Here is a 21,201-nt window from a genome sequence, read left to right as displayed (position 1 = left end):
CAGGCAGATCTGGAAATGAGAACATGTACATATAAAGTAAAATAAAATAAATTGAAATTTGGGGGAAAAAGTATCATCACTTGTAAATTCTAAGAACAGCTGCAGTTTTTGTCCTTGTTTTTCTGTGAGTTAGTGGTAATGTCCGAGACTAGAGAGGGGGATAAATCTGTGCATACATTCAGAGTCAGCAGTGCACAACTCCCATTTTCAGAACCTGACGGTTTGATACGGGAGAGGTGCAGTAGTCAATTTGTCAAACGTGACTATACATAGCATATGCACATAGCCTTCTCACAGCAGGGTGGGAACTCCACCCCCTTTAGGGCCTCAAGAAATCTCTGCAGGGTAAACATATAGCTGATGTTGTAAACACAAAGTAGAGCGAGATAGAATTCAGGAAACTCAGGCTAAGTTCAGAAGATGTTTACATTGACTATAAAAATCTGAAAATGGTGTTTACATTGAGACAGGCTTTCTTCTTTTCTGGCTTAATACAGATTCTTTATCCAAACTTGTCAGAACCTAACGTACATGCTTTTTAATTTTTAATCTGAAATTACCTGATGCAAATATTTTTTTTTCCTTTGATTCACTTGTTTTGTCTAATGCTGCTTTTTAAACAGTTGCATCTACTACTGCCTGTCTTGAAGTTAATTTTATAACGTGGAAATGTTACTATTTCAATAGTTTTGCCGATAACTGCAGTTATGGATACATTTTCATTTTTATGCAGCAATGATCATTGTGTTAGTCGATCTTAACTGCCTACTATAGTTTTTAAATGATGTACTCAAAGTATTATTCAACAATGTGTTTCAATGTTACTTCATATTCTTGAACCGTCATAAGATTTTTCATTTACTTTTGCATTAAAAAATGGATCACCTGCAGGGTCTTGATAAGTTTAATATGTTATTTTGACACTGTTGTGTTAACACTAGGGGGAAAAAAAGAGGCTGAATTCTACAAAGTACCTGTGGGAATTCTGTGGCCAAAGCCCGTGAACTAGATAGGCACTTACATCAATACCATTTCTGAAGGTCATTGCTGTTCTCTGTATACTCCACTCCTCCAAAGCAGCTTGAATATTTGTTCAGAGAAACTGGCTGTATTTTTCAAATAGAATATGAAAACCTGGAATGAGATCCTGGCCACAATAAACTTAAAGGGATGTTTTCCATTGACTGCGTTGAAGCTAGGATTTCATACCATGGAGATTCAGTAACAGTGTGCCAGTTCACCTTCTGCAAAATTTGAGTCATTTTCTCACTCCACACTTTTTCTTCTTTGTTTGTATCAAAAGATCCTTGCTACTCGAGTGACTATGTCTGGAGATGCCAAGCTTCGTGTTTAAAACTTAACTCATACTATAAATTCAGTTTTATTACAAACTCATGCTTTTTACATTTTCAGATATCGATGGCAATACAAATGGCTTTGATTTCTGTTGAAAATTATTCACTTCTCCCATGTATGACTTGAATTCATATGGCTACAGTAAATGACAGTATCTGCTTTTAATGTCCTCTGAAATTACAGTTCAAACTATGTTTAAAGCTCATAGACAACTTCCCACAAAGCAGAGAAGTTCATAGATGAATAACAACTTTTTTTCACTCTGTTCCACCTACATAATTTTTTCTCCAGAAAATTTGCATTTTTAATAAACTGACACCCCCCCACCCCCCCACCCCGACTGGTGAAAACTAGTTTTCTGGAACTAGGTTATGCATAGACTTTGGTCCATTTAACAAGGTCAGACTGTTTATTCTTGACCAAATTCTTTCCCACTGTAAAAAGGTACTTTTAAATGCCACATTCCAAAACCAGTGCCAGTAAGTCATTGAAGCATATTTTCCCACAAGAACTGATACCGTGCACAGGCCCCTCCTTATTTAATTCTTCTGGTGTTTAAATTACATCAGGTGCAGGATGTCTTTAGTGTCACACATCACTTAAATCTATCCATAGCTTAGTAGCACTGAATCTACGCAGTGCCAGCAGTGTCTTTATTAACTCAAATAGTCCCATTCATTTCAAAGTGATAGCGTCCGAGCAGCATCAGACAGCAAAAGAGAAACAAAAAGACAATTAAGTACAAAATTTAAACATAAAATAAAATTAAAGCAAAGGCAAAATGTTCACTGTTGATTCAACAAGGAACTACTGGAAAGAGTCCAGCAGAGAGCTATGAGGATGATTGGGGGACTGGAGCATCTCTCGTATGAGGAAAGGCTGAGAGAGCCGGGGCTGTTTAGCCTGGAGAAGAGAAGACTGAGAGGGGATCTCATCAATACTTACAAATATCTAAAGGGCGGGTGTCTAGAGGAAGGGCCCAGACTCTTTTCAGTTGTGCCGAGGGACAGGACAAGGGGCCATGGGCACAAACTGGAACATGGGAAGTTCCATCTCAACATGAGGAAAAACTTCTTCACTCTGAGGGTGACCGAGCACTGGAACAGGCTGCCCAGAGAGGTTGTGGAGTCTCCTTCTCTGGAGATATTCAAAACCCGTCTGGCTGCCATCCTGTGCAACCTGCTCTAGGTGATCCTGCTGTAGCAGGGGGGTTGGACTAGATGATCTCCAGAGGTCCCTTCCAACCCCTACCAATCTGTGATTCTGTGATTTCAAGACAGACCCTTTTATTCGGCTTATAAATTGGTTTAGTTTGATGAAGCCATGCTGACTTATACCAGCTGAAGTATGTAGCTATTATGACCTACTGCAATAGCTGTATGAAAATGTAAACCAGTAAAGCACTTCCAATTTTTAAGCTATGGTTCCAAGCTGGTTTTCATTTTATGGAGCCAGAATATAAATATGTAAACAAAATAAAGGAACATACCATTACATTAAGAAGATACATATCTATCTCTGATCCTCTCTGTTTAGACGTTATACTGAGCATGTTTTGAGATTTGTTTTTCATAATGTAACATAGCACCCAGATCAACCCAGCATACTAAACTGCACATCGAGATTTTCACATTTGCCAGTACTCATCTTCTGCATTTTAAGAATGACTTGATTGGTTCTGTCCTTGCAAATGCAGTATGAAATGGAACATGTAAGAACCATGTGAAAAATGTGTATCGAAATAAAGCAGGGTTAAAAAGAATCAGCTAAATCTTTTTCTGAGATGTACTGTCATTGAAATTACAGTACCAGTGATGGAAGCATATTCTTTGAAGTGATCAATAATATATTTGCAAGGTAGCCAAAACTGTACTGCCTCTAATGAACATAAGAAATATATATTACTCTTAGTGAATATTAGAAGAAATTTACTCAAGTACTCACATTGAAGCTGGTTAAAAACACCGAATAGTCAGGAAAAGCGTGTTTGATTAGACTTTGATTTAAACAAAACACCTGAAAAAGAACTCTCCCAAATTAAAAAAATATATTCAAAGGTTCTCCTGTCTCTTTTTTCACTGGAATTTCAAAACCTTCAACATGACTCTATGTGCTCTAACATGAAATCCATGCCATACTCCTTTCTTGCACCTGAAGAGCTCAGTCACACTGTTCAATAGGAAGGACTTCAAAAAAACCAGAAACAACTGGGTTTCCATGAACAGTCCTAACATTTTCTGAAAAAAAAAAAAACCCTACTTGTTTTCCATACTTTGTAGTGAACCCTGTAAAAGAGCTAAAATTTTTGTTCACCATCACCTAAGAACTGCCAGCCTTTGTAGCAGAGTGAACTAAATAGCTAGTTTGCCTGTTCCATAGAGCCAGTCAGTAGAAGTGGTGCTAGTACAAACTAGAACTTAGTTTGCATCTATCTCAATGCTATTGATATTCCAAGTGGATTAAAAATATTACTTAATTATTCCCTGAAAACTATTGCCCTAAGTGGTATTATGAGACATTCATACCACTCTAGAAAGCATCAACTGATGTATGGTACTCCCAAAGATGCTACAGATTAGCAGCTCCTGATAGCTTTCATTTTCATTTTAAAAGTAAAGCTCATACTTTACTTTTAGGGGTAGTAAGATTCTCACAGGCTTAGGCCTTGCATTTTCTTACACCCCAAATCTTTCTGCTATGTGTATAACAATATATATATACATAGAAGAAAAACATCCCATGTTTTTCAAAGACACAACATCCTCAGATTGTATTCGTTTATAGCATCCTCTGCCTGAAAATTTAATCAAATTTTTTATAGGTTAGGTGAGGAGGGGCAAGAAAACATGAAGCAATGATGGAAGCAATGTATTTCTTTGTTTTGCTTCATAAAAAAGGTGTAGAAAATCCTGTTTCCCTGAACAAACCAAACAGGAGGATACAGTTTTCCTCTAGGACTTATTCCAAATACTCCACCCAGAAGGTCTCAGCTTTCATTTGTGCACTGCTTCCCATTGCTTCCCTCACGCTTACAGATACCTTCTCAAACACCACTGGCCCTTCTGCACTTCCATTCAGATTTCAGTCAAACCTGCTCACCCACATAGCTTAGATTCCTAACTGGCCTTGCATATGTCGAGTATTTTGGGTGGTGGTTCTTATTATTTCAGCTATATATTTCAGAAAAGTGCTTAATTGCTTTTACAGATTTATCCAAAACATAACACTGCTTTTAGGCTTCAATTAGACTTTATTTCACCAGGAGCTGTCTCAGCTCTGCCTGCATCTTGATGGAATCCTGGATAGTGATGTTCTTTATGACTCACCAAGAGCCCAAATGGCAATGGTATCAGGACTGACTTGGTCTGGATTCACCTCAGCTGACTTCAGATCTGAATACCATGTAGATGTACACATCTGAACTTGTCACCCTTGGCAGTCAGTGGAAAGAAATAGGTGCTTTTAATTCATCTGACCTATGTTAACTGTCTTTTTAAGCTGAGACAACTCACTCTTCACTTTACTGATTATACTGATTAGGAGATCTCCTTTGATTACTACTAGCCTACTTATTCAGCGGACTAGCTTAGCGTTAGATGTCTACACTTGGTCAGATGAATTCCACTTAACAGTATTTCTATGTCATGAGATATTCAGACAGCCTTCCAAGTCCCCTATAGTTTTTCCTCCTTTGTCCAATTTCCTTTCAACTATTCCTCAGCTATCCCTAAGAAATGGGTTTTGCTTTCAACAATAGGTTGTCTGGGGCACAGGGACACACCTTGATAGTTTTATCCTAATTGGGAATGTATCACTACAGTTTTTTCAACTTTCTTTTGGCAGCATATATATATATATATATTTGATAGGTGGTCAGTGGAGATTTGCTGGACAATGCTTAGTTTACTGTAGGAGCTATCTATTGGCTTCCTATTCATCACTCCATTTGTTCAGGTCAGCACTGGAGAATAGCGCACTCTGAATTTCCTCAGTATTCATTTTTACCCCCTAATTTCTCCTGGCCCTCTAGGACAGTATCAAATCCCCCTTTTTAAAAGCTTCTGCACATGATATAAGCCATTGAGCATTTTTAATTTATGAGAGATTATGACCAATTTTTCCTCAGAAAGATGTGAGCTCAGTTTCTGCATCAACCAAGTGGTCCAAATCTCTCCGATTCCTGTCAGGAGAATCACGCTCCCTGCAGATCCATGCAGTGTGCATAATGTAAATATAGATCATTAGCTCATACCTAGACATAATGAATGCTGAGGCATACTATAGCTTTAATGACTTCTATATGCTATCAGAATGAATATTATATGCTGATTCCAGTCTCTTTTGTGCTTATAATATGAAATTAATCTCCAGCTTTCACTGAAAAGCTTCAAAATTGCAGATTGCTGACAGAATTTTTCCCTTATGTTTGCGTGCAATTTGCCTGGGATCCCGAACCTAGTGAAGAATTAATTCATTACAATGTCTGCTACTGTGAAGCCTCTCGGTTCCTTGCTTTGTGTGCCCTCAGCCATCGCAAAAAATGGCCTAGTGCTAGGAGCTAACGCTGACTGATGGATTTCTCCTCCATGGTGAGGTCCAAATACATCAACGGCCATGTGCTTCAGTGCCTCTCTCAGTGCTACTGTAGCAAGCTGGATCTGTCTTTCTCTTAGGAAGAAACTTCGTCGTCGTGTAACAACCATGGCATATCCCGCACTTGTTTTCCATTTTCTCTGCACCCTCCACCAAGTAAAATCATTCCTTTAGTTGAAGCAGGGATTTCCCAATCCCAAAATGTGCGATAGTTTAACAAGCACAGCTGAATCTTTCTTTCACTGATACCAGCAGTTATCACCTGCTGTTTCTCCCCACTCCTTGTTGATTCTGTATCTCATCTTTAACTTCCAGACTACTACCATCTGCTTCCAAAGATGATACTAAATTCCACCTGCCAAACAACTTTTCAATTCACATATCATGGATGCTCTAGTCTGGGAAGCTTTTAAGTGAACAGAGGATCATTCCAGCTGTCCCAGTGGATAAGCCGTAAACATTTGTCCCTCTGTAAACTACATGAAAGGAGAAAAATAAAAGACTTTTGAGGATGCATGTTTCTTTGCCAACATATTCCTCATGGTTCCACTTAGGACCATGCTTGCAATAAGAACTTCACCAAGGACCTCAGGCTGGCCTATCCTCAAACCTTCTCTCATACAAATGACAGTGAAGATACTGTAGAGATTTAAGCACCTCTAAATGTTTGGGTTTTGTTGAGTGGCATAAGTTCTTTCCATACTACTGACATCATCACCTAAGTCTGTGGTGTTTCTGAGTCAATATTGCCACGGAACCATAAGCTCTAGAATTTGTGCCCAGTATAAGCCAAAAAGGGTTTTGAAAGGGTTTTGGAAAGGGATAGATGAAGAGAGAACTCGTAAGAACTATTTCCAACACTGAAAATTAAGAAGTCTTACTCTTTTGCTCATTTATACAGCTTTTCACCTAAAATAATTTTGCAATGTTGGTCAATGCATAAATAAACTTTTAGTAATAGGAACACAACGCTCCGTACAGGTGGGTGGCTCTGGAGTTGACAGTTCTGTACAGCTGCAAGTTTCTTGTCTTTAGTGGAAACCCCCCCATTCATAGATTTGGTGTGCAAAGTAAAAGACCTTTTTTGGAAGCAACTCACCATTCACTAGGCATTCTTCCTCCTGTTTTGCAGAACAGAATATATGTATTTTCAGATCATTTGTGCTAGGAACAAGGCTGTTAAAAATGTTGAGCTTCTTCCAAAACCAGGTCATTTACCTTAAGTATGGCAGATGAATCTGTGCAGAATAGGAGAAAGAAATACTGTGGACTACCTTTTCCACTACCTACTCAACTTGTCCCAGCCAAAGACCTCTGTCTCTGAATTGCCTCCAAAAGTTTTTGGATAGTTAGTGTACTTTCCCCCATCCTTTGGACCCACCTGACATTATATACTGCTAACAGTCAAGGTGAAAAATAAGTACTATAGCATTAAGGGTACTATTTATTTATTGTAACAAAAAATAATTCTTTTAAGTTAAAGGTACTAATTTTGGATGTTAATAGCCATACAAGATATGGTGCTGAATCATAGCTAAGGGTGAAGCCCAAGAACTAGCTAGAGGCACATCTCTGTCTCTCCATATTTCTTCAAAACTAATTTCTTCTTTTCTGCTGGTCAACAATGAACTAGCTGTTTACATGGCAGGTTTCCATGGTTACAATCTTGCATGAGGCCCACACGGTACAATTTATATCTTTGTTAAATCAAAAAATATCTCCTGCTTCCTAAGCAGAAAGTCCCTATTCTTGTTATTCCTCTTTCAAATCTACAACATGACCTCAGAACACAATCAGTATCAACTTGCAGGTGGTTGCTTTCCCTTCTTTTTTGCATCAGAGTTTTCTCCTGTATCTGTGCTCACTAGACTCATTGCTCATGTTTTGTAATGCTAGTTGGTTTTGTTTCTTTCTTTTTATCATCTGCTCTTTGTCACTCAGGCTCAGCAAATGATCAAAATTCATCCTGTTTCGAATTAATCTGAACTTTAAAAGCAAAAATGTACCGAGTCTTCAAATAGTATGCAGTCATTCCTTTGTTTTCTTTTTACTGGAAAGCTACTACAAGATGCCAATGTCATTATGAAAGTTGCCCTGGAGAGCAGAACGACTTGCTGACTGCAAATCAATTGCCCACACATCAGTTCTTCCATGTTGATCACAAGTTTAAAGGGTATTTTTATAGATGGTATCTGTAGAACAACTTTGCCTTGTAAAATCCAAAGTAATCACTAGTTTATCCGCTACTTTAGCTGTTCTGATTTGCACTTGAATTATACAGAGTCCATTTTTAAATTCAGTTTTCCCAGGTTTGCAATGGACAACTTCTGTGTGCATTTCAGAACAATTACAAGTTTTCTTTTCAAATCTCCTGCTTAAGTTTTTTAGCATGTCTCATTCCGTAACTAATTTATGACCTTTCTGCACATTTTGTAGGGTCAGTTATACATTTTAATAGACCAGTTTCAACTACTGCTACTCATCTTTCTGACCTAAACAAAAACTGAAGCCACTGCTTGTACCTCCAGGGTCTGACTTTCAGTCTGGAGGAATTTCCTGAACTATATTGGGAGTTTTTGATATATACTACTATGTCCTGGCTGGTTTTGTATTTTTGAAAAGCATTCTGTGGCCATCTTTCATGGCACTTATATTTAACTGAATTATTTCTTAATCTTGGCACCGATGTCAATTTTTCTTGTTTTATAAACCAAATACAGTATTTCTTCTACTTACCTACAAATGCAATTTATCAGATCAGAATCTCCTTTTCCGTTGTCTTTTAAACATAGAATGTTCTCCTAGAGTTTCAGACAAGTAGATTCTGTGGTAGCTGTATCATCTCCTGATTCCTTTCAATAAGAAAATATTCAATCTCCATGGCAAATCTGACAGATCCCCAGAGAGCGTTTGGCTTCTTTGCTTTACCTTGACTGCAAAACCCAATCACTGCTAATGTTTCTTGTCAGGGTCTGTGGTATCTGCATGTTATAAGAATGGAAGTGTCCTCAGGTGTCTCTCTCTTCTCCTCTCCCTAGCTCTTAGTAGTATCCAAGCCCACTCAGATTGATGGCTGTCCTTGACATATGTATGTATGCCTTATAGCAGATCTGAACAGCTGAGGCTGAATATAAATTCTGAAGGACCATCAGAGCTGGGCTATCTAGAAAGGCTACCCGAAGTGCTCCTTTCTGCTCCTTTTCCTCACCATTTGTATAGTCAATGCTGAAGTCAGCGTCCCTGGGATTTTCAGTAGGCATTTCTATTATTTGAGCTGGGAAAATGTAAATGTGCAGGATGTTCACACTAAGTAAAAAAATGATAAACAGTCTCCTGACGGGTTCATTTCTACATCCAGGTGTTCACTTTACTTCCACAGTAGCCTATGTTTCTGCTTACTTTCATGTGCTGATTTTTCAGCTCAAGTCCTTGTTGCAGATTATTTCTGTTAGCCAGTTCCAAGTTTATCCAAGCTTTTCTGGCATCCCCTGTTTCATGGAAAGCCTTCTGATCAGGTTTTCAGCAGTCAGGTTGGTTGTCACTCACTGATGTGACTTGCCAGGTTCATCCAATTTCCAGATGGAGAACGTTGCAACCAGACTTCCCACTCCATCTGGACTTTTTCAACTTGCTGTCCCAACAAAGATTCCATTTTTGCCTTCAGATCATCTTTCATCCCTATTTGGGAAACTTCCAGGTTGTCTTTTCACTTCTTTAGTGGAGTGTCTCTCTGGTTTATATCTCATTTTAATTCTTTGCGCTCTCATGCTAGCCTTTATTTTAACTGTAACCTCCCTTGGTTTACGAGGCCATCTCCACTATTTGCTCAATCTCATCTTGATAAAGCTAAAAGTAACTCACCAGTTCTTTCCCTGGAAAAAGATTTTGCTCTGACATTTATGCCAATCCATCTGACCTGCTGAAAGCTGTTTCCATTCAGGGTGGAGCTCGTGAAGTGCATCTCTTTGATAAAGATGATTATATAGTACACATGAAATCTTGAAGGGGCAAATACAGAGATATGGAACTGGAATGGACTGCCTCGGTCACCAAGATTTGCCAACTGCATCATAGACGTTTATCAAGCTCTCTCTCAGAATCAGTTCTATTTCTTGCCTGGTCCTTCTTGTTTTCAACTTTCTGTCTAAAGTTATTTAAGCCCGGTTTAAACTAACTAGTTCTCATGCCAGTGCTGTTTTTTTTTAACTTGTGTTCTCCCTCTCTGGCTCCGTCCTGATGCTTGTAGATATCAGTTGTATCTACTCTCACGATTCATTTTGTTAAATTAAGTTTGGTTCTTCCTGCCTTGCAGAAAATAGTGTCCCCCCTTCCCTGGTTGTCAAGACAGAAATCTGTCCTTCCCCATCCCTCTTCCTGTCCAAAATCATCTCTCAACCACAGAGAAACTGAACAGCTCACAGTATTCTAGATGAGGTCCGATCAACTAATTTCAATTGTGGCAGCAGTATTTTCTTATTTCTAATAAAATGTCCTGCATCTGACAGTCTACATTTCCATTTGCTCTTTTCATGCACCTACACAGTGACTCACAGTCTGCCTGTGATCTCTGCAGCTTGTTAACAAGCTATTTGTAAGATCCCCAAAACTGAGGAATTCAACTTGTAGCTCAATAATTATTTTAGTATAACGTATTTTCCTCTGAATTTATCCACTTTATTCCAGATGACGGGAAGTCTAGAGAAATCTAGTTTAATTCATTGGTGTTCTATAGTTTACTGAAATCTGGATAATCTAGGACTGTTTTACTTCCACTGTTTATCAAATGAATTATCTTTTCACTTTTTGCAGGGACGAATGTGTACAGCAATATGTAACTGATTTTTCTAATGCAGGGAGCCAGCTACAAGGCTTTGGCCATCTGCTACCATTCAGCATATAATAACAAAGAATATAATGGAGTTAAATTAAGAATGGGAAATTGAAGGCTGGACATCAAGGAAACTTTCTGAGAGTGATTATATAGAGGTTTTGGAACAGGCTCCCATGGGAAGCGATGGAATCCCTATTTCTTGGCACATTTAAAGTTAACATGGGCAAAACATTAGAAATGACATAACAGAGAACAATCCTGCCTGATTTACAGAAGGACCAGATGATTTCACATCTCTTCTGCTTTCGAGCTCTAGAATTCCACGCCAGCAACACTGAACAAGTACTAAGTATTATTAGGCCAAGAGAAATTTCCTCGGGTGTACCAGTACAAGGGAATTTTCAGTTAGAAATACCTTCTACAGCAGGACTTTGGCCAGTGCACAGAGAAAGTTTACGGATACTTCCCTGCCACTGCAAAAACGTGTCAGCGACTCATTTTTATTATATATTAAGCCCTAAATGCATTTCCGTCAGCAGTGTACAGACACCTGCCTTCACTCTGGAATAGCACGAGCTCCAAGGAGAGTACGCTATTTTTTTCTGCCCCCCTTCCTTTGGTTGTCTCACATTCAAGTCCCAAACAGGCCCATGCCTGCTTACCCTGTGTGCTCTGATAAGGGCATAACCTGGGGCCAGATTTTAGTGTTTCGGGATGGGTTGAAATTATGTGGGAACAATTTTGTAAATACACAGGGAGAGACCTTGTCAAACAATCAAATTGTTTTTACAATCCAACCCACTCAATTATCTCTGGGAGGAGATGTAAAAACAGACCCGCTTAAATCAACAGAAAAATAGTACAAAGAAGATGTAAATCACTGGGTGGGGGGAAATGCACCACATATTTTTATATCTGAAAACAGAAGATAGAAGTACGGTCACACAATAGCAGGATGCTCTTTTATAATATAGAGAAAATACACAGTAGTAATTTTCTGCCTGCCTTTCTCCCTTTTACAACCTCGCCTCCTCCATTTTTTTAGCAGATTAAGCACAGCCTGTTTGTTATAAATTCAGTTCTTCTACATCCTCAAGTCCGTTCACCAGACATTTGTACGAAAACTGTAAGTCAGTACCGTACCATCACTAATAATACTGTATATTCTTAAGTGAAAGAGAAGGAAAATAAAGAAAACAGAAAAGAAAAAAGAACATTTCATTTTATCTTCATATCAACATGTGAAGGCCTATTTGCACTGAGTACATTTTTCTTGCACCAATGGAACTGTACTGCTGCAAAATGATACCAAATTTCACCCAGCAGTGAAAAGGGAATGCCTCACAAAAGCAGAATTAAGAGGAACCCAAGTAAAATTATCAGGTGTCAGATTCAAAACAAAATAAAGAGCTTTTCTTACAGTGCAGAACTTAACTGCAGCCCAAAGTATAAGGGGTTCAAAAAGTAAGTAGGTTAATTTATGGAGGATGGGTACTTCAGTAATTACTCTAGACAATCATCCAGATACGATCTCCAGCACTGGAAATTCCTAAATTTCTGATTACTGAAAGCTGATTCTTACTCTCCTTCCTAAGCATCCCCTGTTGGACATTATCCTTCGACAGTGCACACACTCAACCTTTGGGCCAGCCCAGCAGAAAATTCTCAGCTCAGTGTGGACAAACTCTGTCATCACATGATATATATTCAACGTTTGCAGCTCTGAAAAGGAGTTTTCTGGCACAGAAAATATTCCCATGTGGAGCCAATTTGCTTGTTTACTGTGAAATAATTTACTTTCTTTGAAAGATTAAAAGATAGGCTTTTTATGGTTCATGATAAACCCGGGCCTGAATCAGAGCAGAGAGTTGCATTCCCTGCATTCCTGACAGGTCTCAAGGGTGAGCTGTGGCATTAGCTGCGGAGGAACAGCACAGAGCCCTGAACCCAGGCCTTGGCACTGAGGGGGTAAAAAATACTTCAAACATCGATACAGATACCCTTAGAAGTTTTGTTAAAGTCAGTTACAGTAAGAGCCTTAAATGAACCAGTAACTTGTTCATCTAACATCTTCAAAACAGCCTAAGTCAGCACGAGTTGTGAAGTTTTGAAAAACATTTCCGCCTTTGAGTTAGTTTAGTTATTTGAGTCCTCAGCTGAACACTTCAGATGTGGTTTCATAACTGACTCCAACAAATCGTAGACTGTGGTGTCTATGGAGTGGATGACCCCATCTTTCTGCTCACCCTCCCCTGTGTCAGTGCTTTCACTCATGTGGCTGCGCAGTGATTTCCATCCACTAATCCACCTGAAAATGAATAACTACTTTTTATGGGGCTCATTTAAAGTTGAACTGCGAGGGCGCAACCACTAATGACGACACAAGGGAAGTGATGGAGCATGTGGTCAAAAGCAGGACCTTCCTTTCAGCAACAGTAGACATGTTACATTTACTTACGCTGACTGTGAAACGGCACCTTTAGGATATTACCTCTAGGATGTGTTTCTAAAAATAACAACCTTGCTGTAAGTCCTCTGTCTCTCTACGAGAGCAGCTAGTACTGATCTTCCAGACAAGTCTTAAAAACTTTCAAGTTTCTTATGATGGGCAACAAAAATTAATAGTCATTTTGGAAAATGATCTTATAGGATCATAATGCAGATGAACAGAAGAAACTTCTAATTTCCTAACTTTGTCCCTGTGTATTTCTGTATTGCCCTTTGATAATATTGTGACATTGAGCAATCTGTTTTTTCATCGTTATGTTTATATAAATCTGAGCCCCGTTAGTGAACATCTGATCTGAGTGAAGTCAACATAAATATATATTGAAATATTTTTAGTCAGCTGCAGACTTTACTGTCAATGTGCCGACAACGATTTTTGTTCTTAAGATGGCTCCGGAGATAAATGACTCATTTTATGCAATGGAAATAACTTTCCTATAGGGTGTCTGCAAGGATGCAATAAAGATTCCTTCAGCTATCCAGATGTTAAAATATCAGAGAAATTCACTTGTTTCTTCACAAAGCCAGATACATGGACTTTTTATGCAGAGCTCTGTGTTAGTAGGGAAGACAGATTCTCCTTAAATAAGCTAACCAATTTAATCGTACTGCATTCCTAAATAGCCGCAACCTTTCAGCAGCAGCACTGACAAACTCAACAACACATATTTTGATTCTTTGGATGTCTGTCTGTGACCCATTTTCTTTTTCAGGGACACTTGAGTGGACTAGAGAAATGCACCAAGAAGAAAGAACTGGAGATCGGGGCTCAGATCTAAGGTGATATGCTTCCTCACAACAGTGAAAGCTCAGTGCATACCAAAACAACATCATTTTCACCTGTCAGAGGGAGGAAGATTTATGCCCTTATCAAATGATGTATGAGATAAAATCTAGTGTCACTGTACTGATTCCATTAGGCCACTGTTTAACACAGCCCAGATTTTGACTTTGATTCACCAGAGGCAAGTGCTTGATTAATTTCCATAGGTCTACTCCTATGTTTGATGTTAACTGCGAGCTTTAAATAGATTGCTGAAGCAGGTCCATTTAGGGATACCCAATGCCTCTCAGGTTAAAGCTGTACTGCAACAGACTCCAGGTCTGCTGGAACATACCCAGCATAGGAACGGACCCTGCAGGCTGTACTACATACAAACAAATATGTGGATTTTGGGAAGCATGGTATCAGGAAGAGGTGGCCATGAAAAAAAAGGGGGAAAAAAACCCCAAACCATAAACCAAGGCAAAGCAAAAGAAAGTTCTTTGACTGTGCTCTCAACTATCATATTAGCTCAGATGAGAGTTTACATTCACATTATTTACTAACAGGTGGCATTTATTAGAAAATTACAATGCAACAGAGGGCAGAAAACAGGACAGCACTCGTTCCTTTTTGGAAGAGGGCTTTTCTGTCTTTTTTGGTTGTTGTTTTTGTTGCTGTAACTAATTTATATATTTATTTTTACAATGTAAGCCCAGTTAGTGAAAATTATTTTATGCTCCCTTGCTACTATACCAACAAAATGAAATCCAAGTTCCTGCATGATGTGACATGTAAACCATTTGTGCTGAAGTGACTGCCAGAAATGGATGGAAAGTTTTTATCCTGAAGAAACACTCAAATAAAATGCTAGCGTAATCTAAAATTATTCACTGACAGTAACTGCAGGATTTTTTGTGTCTTCTCTTTTTAATCGTCAATTTAGCCGAGTCTAGTATTCAACAACTTAGAGGAACAGCAGAGAAAGTATTCAAGAACTTAGAGTAACAGCAGAGAAAGTGATGTTTTCCCTTCTGATGTTCAGTAATTCTGAAAACAAGTGTTGGGTTTTTTTTAAAAGGAAGACATAAAAGAATTTTGTTTGCATTTCATGGGGAAAAAACCCATCAGTAGTGCTGCCATCTAAGGTAACGCATACACATTTTCAAAGAAAGCATTATGAGCGTGGTGCAAACACTAACATTCTGCCAGTTTCACTCAGATCCTGACGCAGGTCAGGTTTTAAAAGCTGGACAGTCTCAGCTCCACCTGGATGCTGCGATCACAACTGTGTGTGCTTATCTCACTTAGCATTCTTGTGTGCCATGATTCAGCCTAATTTCCTTTCTTTAAGGCAGTTAGAAGTCTATTGATAAATGGCTTATTTCTTTTTCATAATATAAATGCAGATTTTCCAGACAGCCACTTGCTCCTTTGCTCAGAGAAAGTTAGGATTGAGTGCCCATTTTTCTGCACTGGGACAAAATGTGACAGTTCATTAGCTTTTGCTATCAAGCTCTAAAATTACACGGTCACATCAATCCACCTCCTCTGTCCTACGGAGCTTCTCTGTTATCACAAAGCCTATTCAAAATTTCCCCAAGGGCCAAGACCAACACTTGAAAAAGAGTCTGACTTTGTATGAAACCAAAAGCCTGCCCTATTACCCACCATCTGAGACACCCCCCGCCCGACCTCCTTCTTTCTAGCGCTGTTATTTCAGACCTGTATCAGTTCTCAGCCCGACCACAGCTGGAAGTAGTGATCTCCACCCTGCTCCCTAAGCCTGCGTAACATTAGTTTGAATCTTTTATTCATTCACTGACAGAAGTATCCAGAGGTTTCTTTAAATGACAGCGATATGCCTGGATGACTGATCTGCCAGAAAGATTCTTCAGCATTGTGGAAATAACTGGCTATCGGAGAGAGACTGCTTTGAAGTTACCATCTGCAGCACCCAGAGTACTGGACTTGGATCAGTTTTTACTGGATTACTTTTGTGGCAAGCTCTTTTTGTCCCATCTGAAGAGTTTCTTTGTAAGCAATGAATGAGGACGCATCTTGGGAATGATCTGATACTTCTAAAGATGATTCTTGTAGTTTATCTTGCAGTAAGCTTCTCTGCTGAAGGAAACGTTGCAGAGCCCGTATATTGATCACAACGATAGCGCATGCAATGTGCCTTTTATCACTGGGCTGTCTGCACTATCGCTTTTCAATATAACTCCGAAGCAAATCCTTGCAAGCCAGGAATTTTATTACTTGACATATGTGTAGATACATGCTGTCTCTTACAATGCAACATTTTTTTCTGCAAACACTTCAAAACAAAGCTGGTCCTGCTGAAGTCAATGAAAGTTCACTCACTGCCTGGCAAAGAACTGCAATTTAGACTATTTTGGGAACAGTAAAGTCAAGAATATCTTTATGTTTAAAAAACAGAAGGGTTTGTTTTTTTTTTTTTAAGTTTTGTTTCCTGTACTGAGTTTTAATGGAGGAAAAAAAAAAAAAAAAGAATTTGCACGCCAAAGCAGCTAGCCAAAGGTAAAAGTTACATTCAGAAAAGGAAAACTGATGGCTTGTGTCAGCTAATACATATTTAGTAACAGTTTCTAACCAGCACTCAGTCTGTCGGAGCAATGAAGACTGACATTTAAAACCATACCACATTATCACATTGTAAGCAACACTCCCATATAGGTTTCTACATACTGAGACAAAAGTTGATTTTGAAGGTGTTAAACACTAAGTGTTTTAAAACCAATAAATTTTTAACTTAAAAAAGCCATGGTCATAGCTTTTTTTTTTTTTTTTTTTAATAAGAAAATAATGATATACTAAGTTCTAGGTGTGAAAGCCATTATTCATGCCCATGCTCATATACTTTATTTGTCATTGATCACTGAATAATTCAATTATTTTAATACTCTTTAGCATAGCTGCAATGACAATCGAATGCTTGTGCAAACACAGTACAAACTGGCATGTGGACAATCCCTCAGTCTGAACAACTCTTGCTCACAGCAGCGCTAAGAATACAAGCTAATGGATTTTGAAACCCGATTTCTAGCACCAAAGTATTAGATACCCAAGCATATGTATATCCTTCGCACGGCAATTCTAGCAATGTTCTCTTACTAGCAGGTCTTGGTATGTTTTTCCCTCAGTAGATGCACGCTATTTCTGGGCCTTTTGACCTTCCTTCCTCTGCAGGCTACATGATCACGGACAAACTCCTGCTCAATTCTGTAGATATTTTTTCCTCATTGTACACAAAACTTTTAAAAAACACCCTGCTGGAAGCCTTACAACAGTCTGCAATTTCAGCTCAATGAATTTTATGAATCAATAGAATTACTGACTGATAAGTGGGAAATGAAAAATTACAGTGTCCTAGTTTCCACTGGGATAAAGTTAATTGTCTCTCTAGTAGCTGGTATAGTGCTGTGTTTTGGATTTAGTATGACAATAATGTTGATAACACACTGAAGTTTTCAGCTGTTTCTAGGTAGTTGTAGTGTCTACACTAAGTCAAGGACTTTTCAACTTCCCACACCCTGCCAGGTGCACGAGAAGCTGGGAGAGCACAGCCAGGACAGCTGACCCAGACCCAGACTGGCCAGAGGGACATGCCCTACCATGTAACGTCATGCTCCATGTATGACTGGGGAGGTGATTTCGTGGGTGGTGAGCAATTGCATTTGTGCATCATTTGTTTTAATCATCATCATCATCATCATCATCATCATCATCATCATCATCATCATCATCTTCCTTTGTTATCCTATTAAACTGCCTTTATCTCAACCCACCAGTTGTTGGTTTTTTTTTCCATTCTCCTCCCCATCCAAGGGGCAAGGGGTGAGCAAGCGGCTGCGTGGTGCTTACTTACTGGCTAGGGTTAAACCATGACATACAGCAATTCAGGAACAAACTTTCTCTCCTATTCTTCAAAGCTCTGTTTTGAGTTACAACATGATCAATCCTCACTGACCTCAGCAGAGAGATTCTTTCAGCTTTGGATTAGGCTACATCCTACAGGCAGTGAAAAAAACCAACCCCAGAACACAAGTTTACATATGCTTTCAGCGACGAGGATACTTTCCTACGTTTAGCAAGATGATGATATAATTTTCTGTTGCTTTCTGCCTTCATTCTCACTGAAGCCAGAACCCAGGATGTCATAGTTACATCACACCATAAGGGGAAGACTCTTACAGTAACTAATAATAACAACAGATTGCTTTTTATCAATGTGAGCCAGGCTAATTTCTACAATAAGATGTAAAATGCAAAGTGGACTCCTTTCAGTTTCTTTTCTCAGCAGTTCTCTCTTTCCTGTCTCTAGCATAAGTGATACTGCCATGGCAGTTGTGATACTCAGAACAGAAAATGGAAACAAAAAAATTCATGAGCAGGCAACAGAACCAAATGACACCTAACATGCATGCAGCACGGCCACTCTTCCATACACTTCAGAGATACCATGCCAAGCTAACAGCAGCTGATTCTCGGGGCAGGGCCAGCAAGTGTGGAAACGGGGTCAAAAAGCGAGGAGCTGGCAGGGCTTCTACCAGCATTGATGCAGGAGAGAGCCAGACCTTCTGGGAGTGAGCTCATGTCTGAGCCAAGGACAACCAGGAGCTGCTGGGAGAGGGGCAACAGTGGCAGGGGGGCCTAGAGATACTGGAGGTGCTCTTCAACAGCTGGCTTAGGAAATAGCCGTGACTTTGGCTGCCAGGTCCACTGAAGCTGCCTCCAGCACAGCCCCATTTGGCATCATTCAGTAACATATGGGAGGAAGCACTGAACCCATATTCACAGAAATGGAAAATCAGAGGCATGACAGCGTGGCATTTTCACGCGTATTTTTTCAGGCAAGATACCTGGGGATCAGCAAGAGTTTTATCTTAAAATAGGTACTTCAGAAACTTTCGCCCTACCTGCCTGGCTTAATGTGCAAAAGAAGTCAGTATCATAACAGAAGGTAGACTGACGGAGTTTCAGAAAACTGGCACATAGCTATCCTTCAGTAATCAGTCATGATTTAATTTAGAACCAGTAATCAGTAATTGATTACTTGTACAAAGTAACCACAACAACTTCAATCCTGGCTGGAAAGCAATTGTTTTTCAGACACACAAGTAACTTCAATTGCAGAGGTGGTTTTAGAAGCAGCATTATAATATGAGATAAAAAGCCAGGAGCATAGAGTAAAAGCACACAGCTGCATTAGAAGAAAAATAAAAGCCTCCAGAAACTTACCACCGAGGTAAGAGCCATCTGAAAACTGTAGATTCGTGCAAGGCCAAAGTCAGCTAACTTTATCTGCCCGCTGCTAGTTACAAGGATATTTTGGGGTTTCAGGTCCCGATGCACCACACGATGCGAATGCAGAAAATCCAGTCCCCGAAACAGCTGAAGCATCATATCCTAAATATAAAGAAGAAATCAATGTGCAATTATCAAGACAAGGTGGCAAACAAGTAAACTCCCTGTCATAACCTGCAAAACGAATTTAATAAATATTGACTTAAATATGTGCACAGGACATAAAAACAACTATTAATATAAAATGAACAGGATGTTGCTAGAACCAGCTGACTTGAACAGGTGTCCTTATTGAGTGAATGTATTGTTTCTAGTTGAATTATTTGAGGTTGATTGATAGAAGTATAAAGACTGGTCAACATACTTAAATAGCAAAAGCATGTCTGTAAATCTCAGGACAACTTCAAAAGAATGCTGTCCAAGTAAGAAAAAATACATAGCAGCTTTTTGATCTCAACTTGAAATCACACACCACTTTGCATCTCACAAGTTTATGCTTTGTCTTACCCCAGTGAAGTGAAATTTTATCATTCACTTCAACAGGCACAAGGATCTGTTTCAATCAGAAAAGCTGTTTAAATGACAAATTCCCCAGGATTTAATGTTATAGAAGAAGAAAGTTTACTTGGCAAAACCTGTTGTATAGAATTTACTGAATAGGACAGAAACTACCTTTAGATCAAAGTTTAGCACTAAATCAGTGTAATAATCATAAGTAACATTTCTCATTTTGCTTTCTGCTTTGTTATAGTGATGCAATCTTCTATGACATTTCCACAGCTGAAGAAACTATTTCATCTGTACTCATGTTTTCAGATTAATCTTACTAACGTGAAAGGAATGAACCAACAGACTCAAAACTAAATACTAGAAATCCCCTGAATTCCCAATTAGAAGGATACTGTCAACTTGAAAATTCTATTTGCAAAACAGGCAGTTACAAGAAGGTGCTGCAACAAGTAAGAAACAAAAAGGACAGAGAAAAAGTTTATTATTACATGAGTTGATGAAACTCCAGCTCTGTGTTTGCTGGTGACATATGCCCTTTCCATAAGCCATGCAGCAGGGTGTCCGCCAATCCTATTATTAGCAACCAAAATGATCTTGGAGAGGTGGATGGCATGAAACATGAGAAAAGGGAAGAAGGATAAATTGAAGTTGGTTGCTTTTATTCTTCTCTGTGGACTTGGGCATATTTCAAGTAAATATTCAAGGCACACTATTAAAAGGAATGATATCTGAAAAAAGGGTTTAAAAATAGCTCAAAACATTCAACTTGATAATATTGCTTTAGCTGGATGCATTTTTAAGATACACTTTATAGACATTGCCATATAATTTAATACAAAATTACTAATTTCATGTAATGTTCCCTGACCATCTCTACAGAAAATATTATAAAATGTACAGATATTAAGGCTGGAAGCTCTAATCTGACCTCTGATAAAACATGGCCATTTCTATACACAGCCTATAACTCTGTCTGCCAAACAGTAGTAACAGTGGGCTGCTCATAAAGTAATCAGGTTTTTTTTGAAGACCCTGATAATGGAGATATTACCACAGAACTATGGATGCTGTGACAGCATTTAATTATTATCACCTCTGAAGGATGGTGGTAAACTGAGAACCCCATTCCCTGTTAGCTGATGCCTTTTCTTCCCTTTGCTTCCCCTGGAAAAATTGAGATCTGATAATTTTGATAGCTAGTATAATAGGGTTTGCAGCTTTAAAACAAATATACAAAGTGTATCGAATCCTCTTGTACTTATATAATTTCCTTTCACAGTTCAAAAGTATGTGGAAAACCTAGGACTAC

At 38.9% G+C, this 21,201-nt stretch overlaps 1 protein-coding gene across 2 annotated transcripts in view; it reads right to left on the bottom strand.

The window, feature by feature from the left end:
* CDK6 (cyclin dependent kinase 6) overlaps window positions 1-21,201 on the bottom strand; it is a 144,632-nt gene that overhangs the window by 66,091 nt on the left and 57,340 nt on the right. For both annotated transcript variants that reach the window (XM_075746201.1, XM_075746202.1), the window contains exon 4: window positions 19,317-19,484. In XM_075746201.1, coding sequence (XP_075602316.1) covers window positions 19,317-19,484 — 168 coding nt within the window. The remainder of the gene's footprint in view (window positions 1-19,316; window positions 19,485-21,201) is intronic.

Source organism: Balearica regulorum, chromosome 2 (genome assembly GCF_011004875.1).
Source record: "Balearica regulorum gibbericeps isolate bBalReg1 chromosome 2, bBalReg1.pri, whole genome shotgun sequence".
In the NCBI taxonomy this organism is placed as follows: Eukaryota; Metazoa; Chordata; class Aves; order Gruiformes; family Gruidae; genus Balearica; species Balearica regulorum.
The sequence above is the reverse complement of the archived record's forward strand: the minus strand, read 5'-3'. Positions and strand labels throughout refer to the sequence as shown.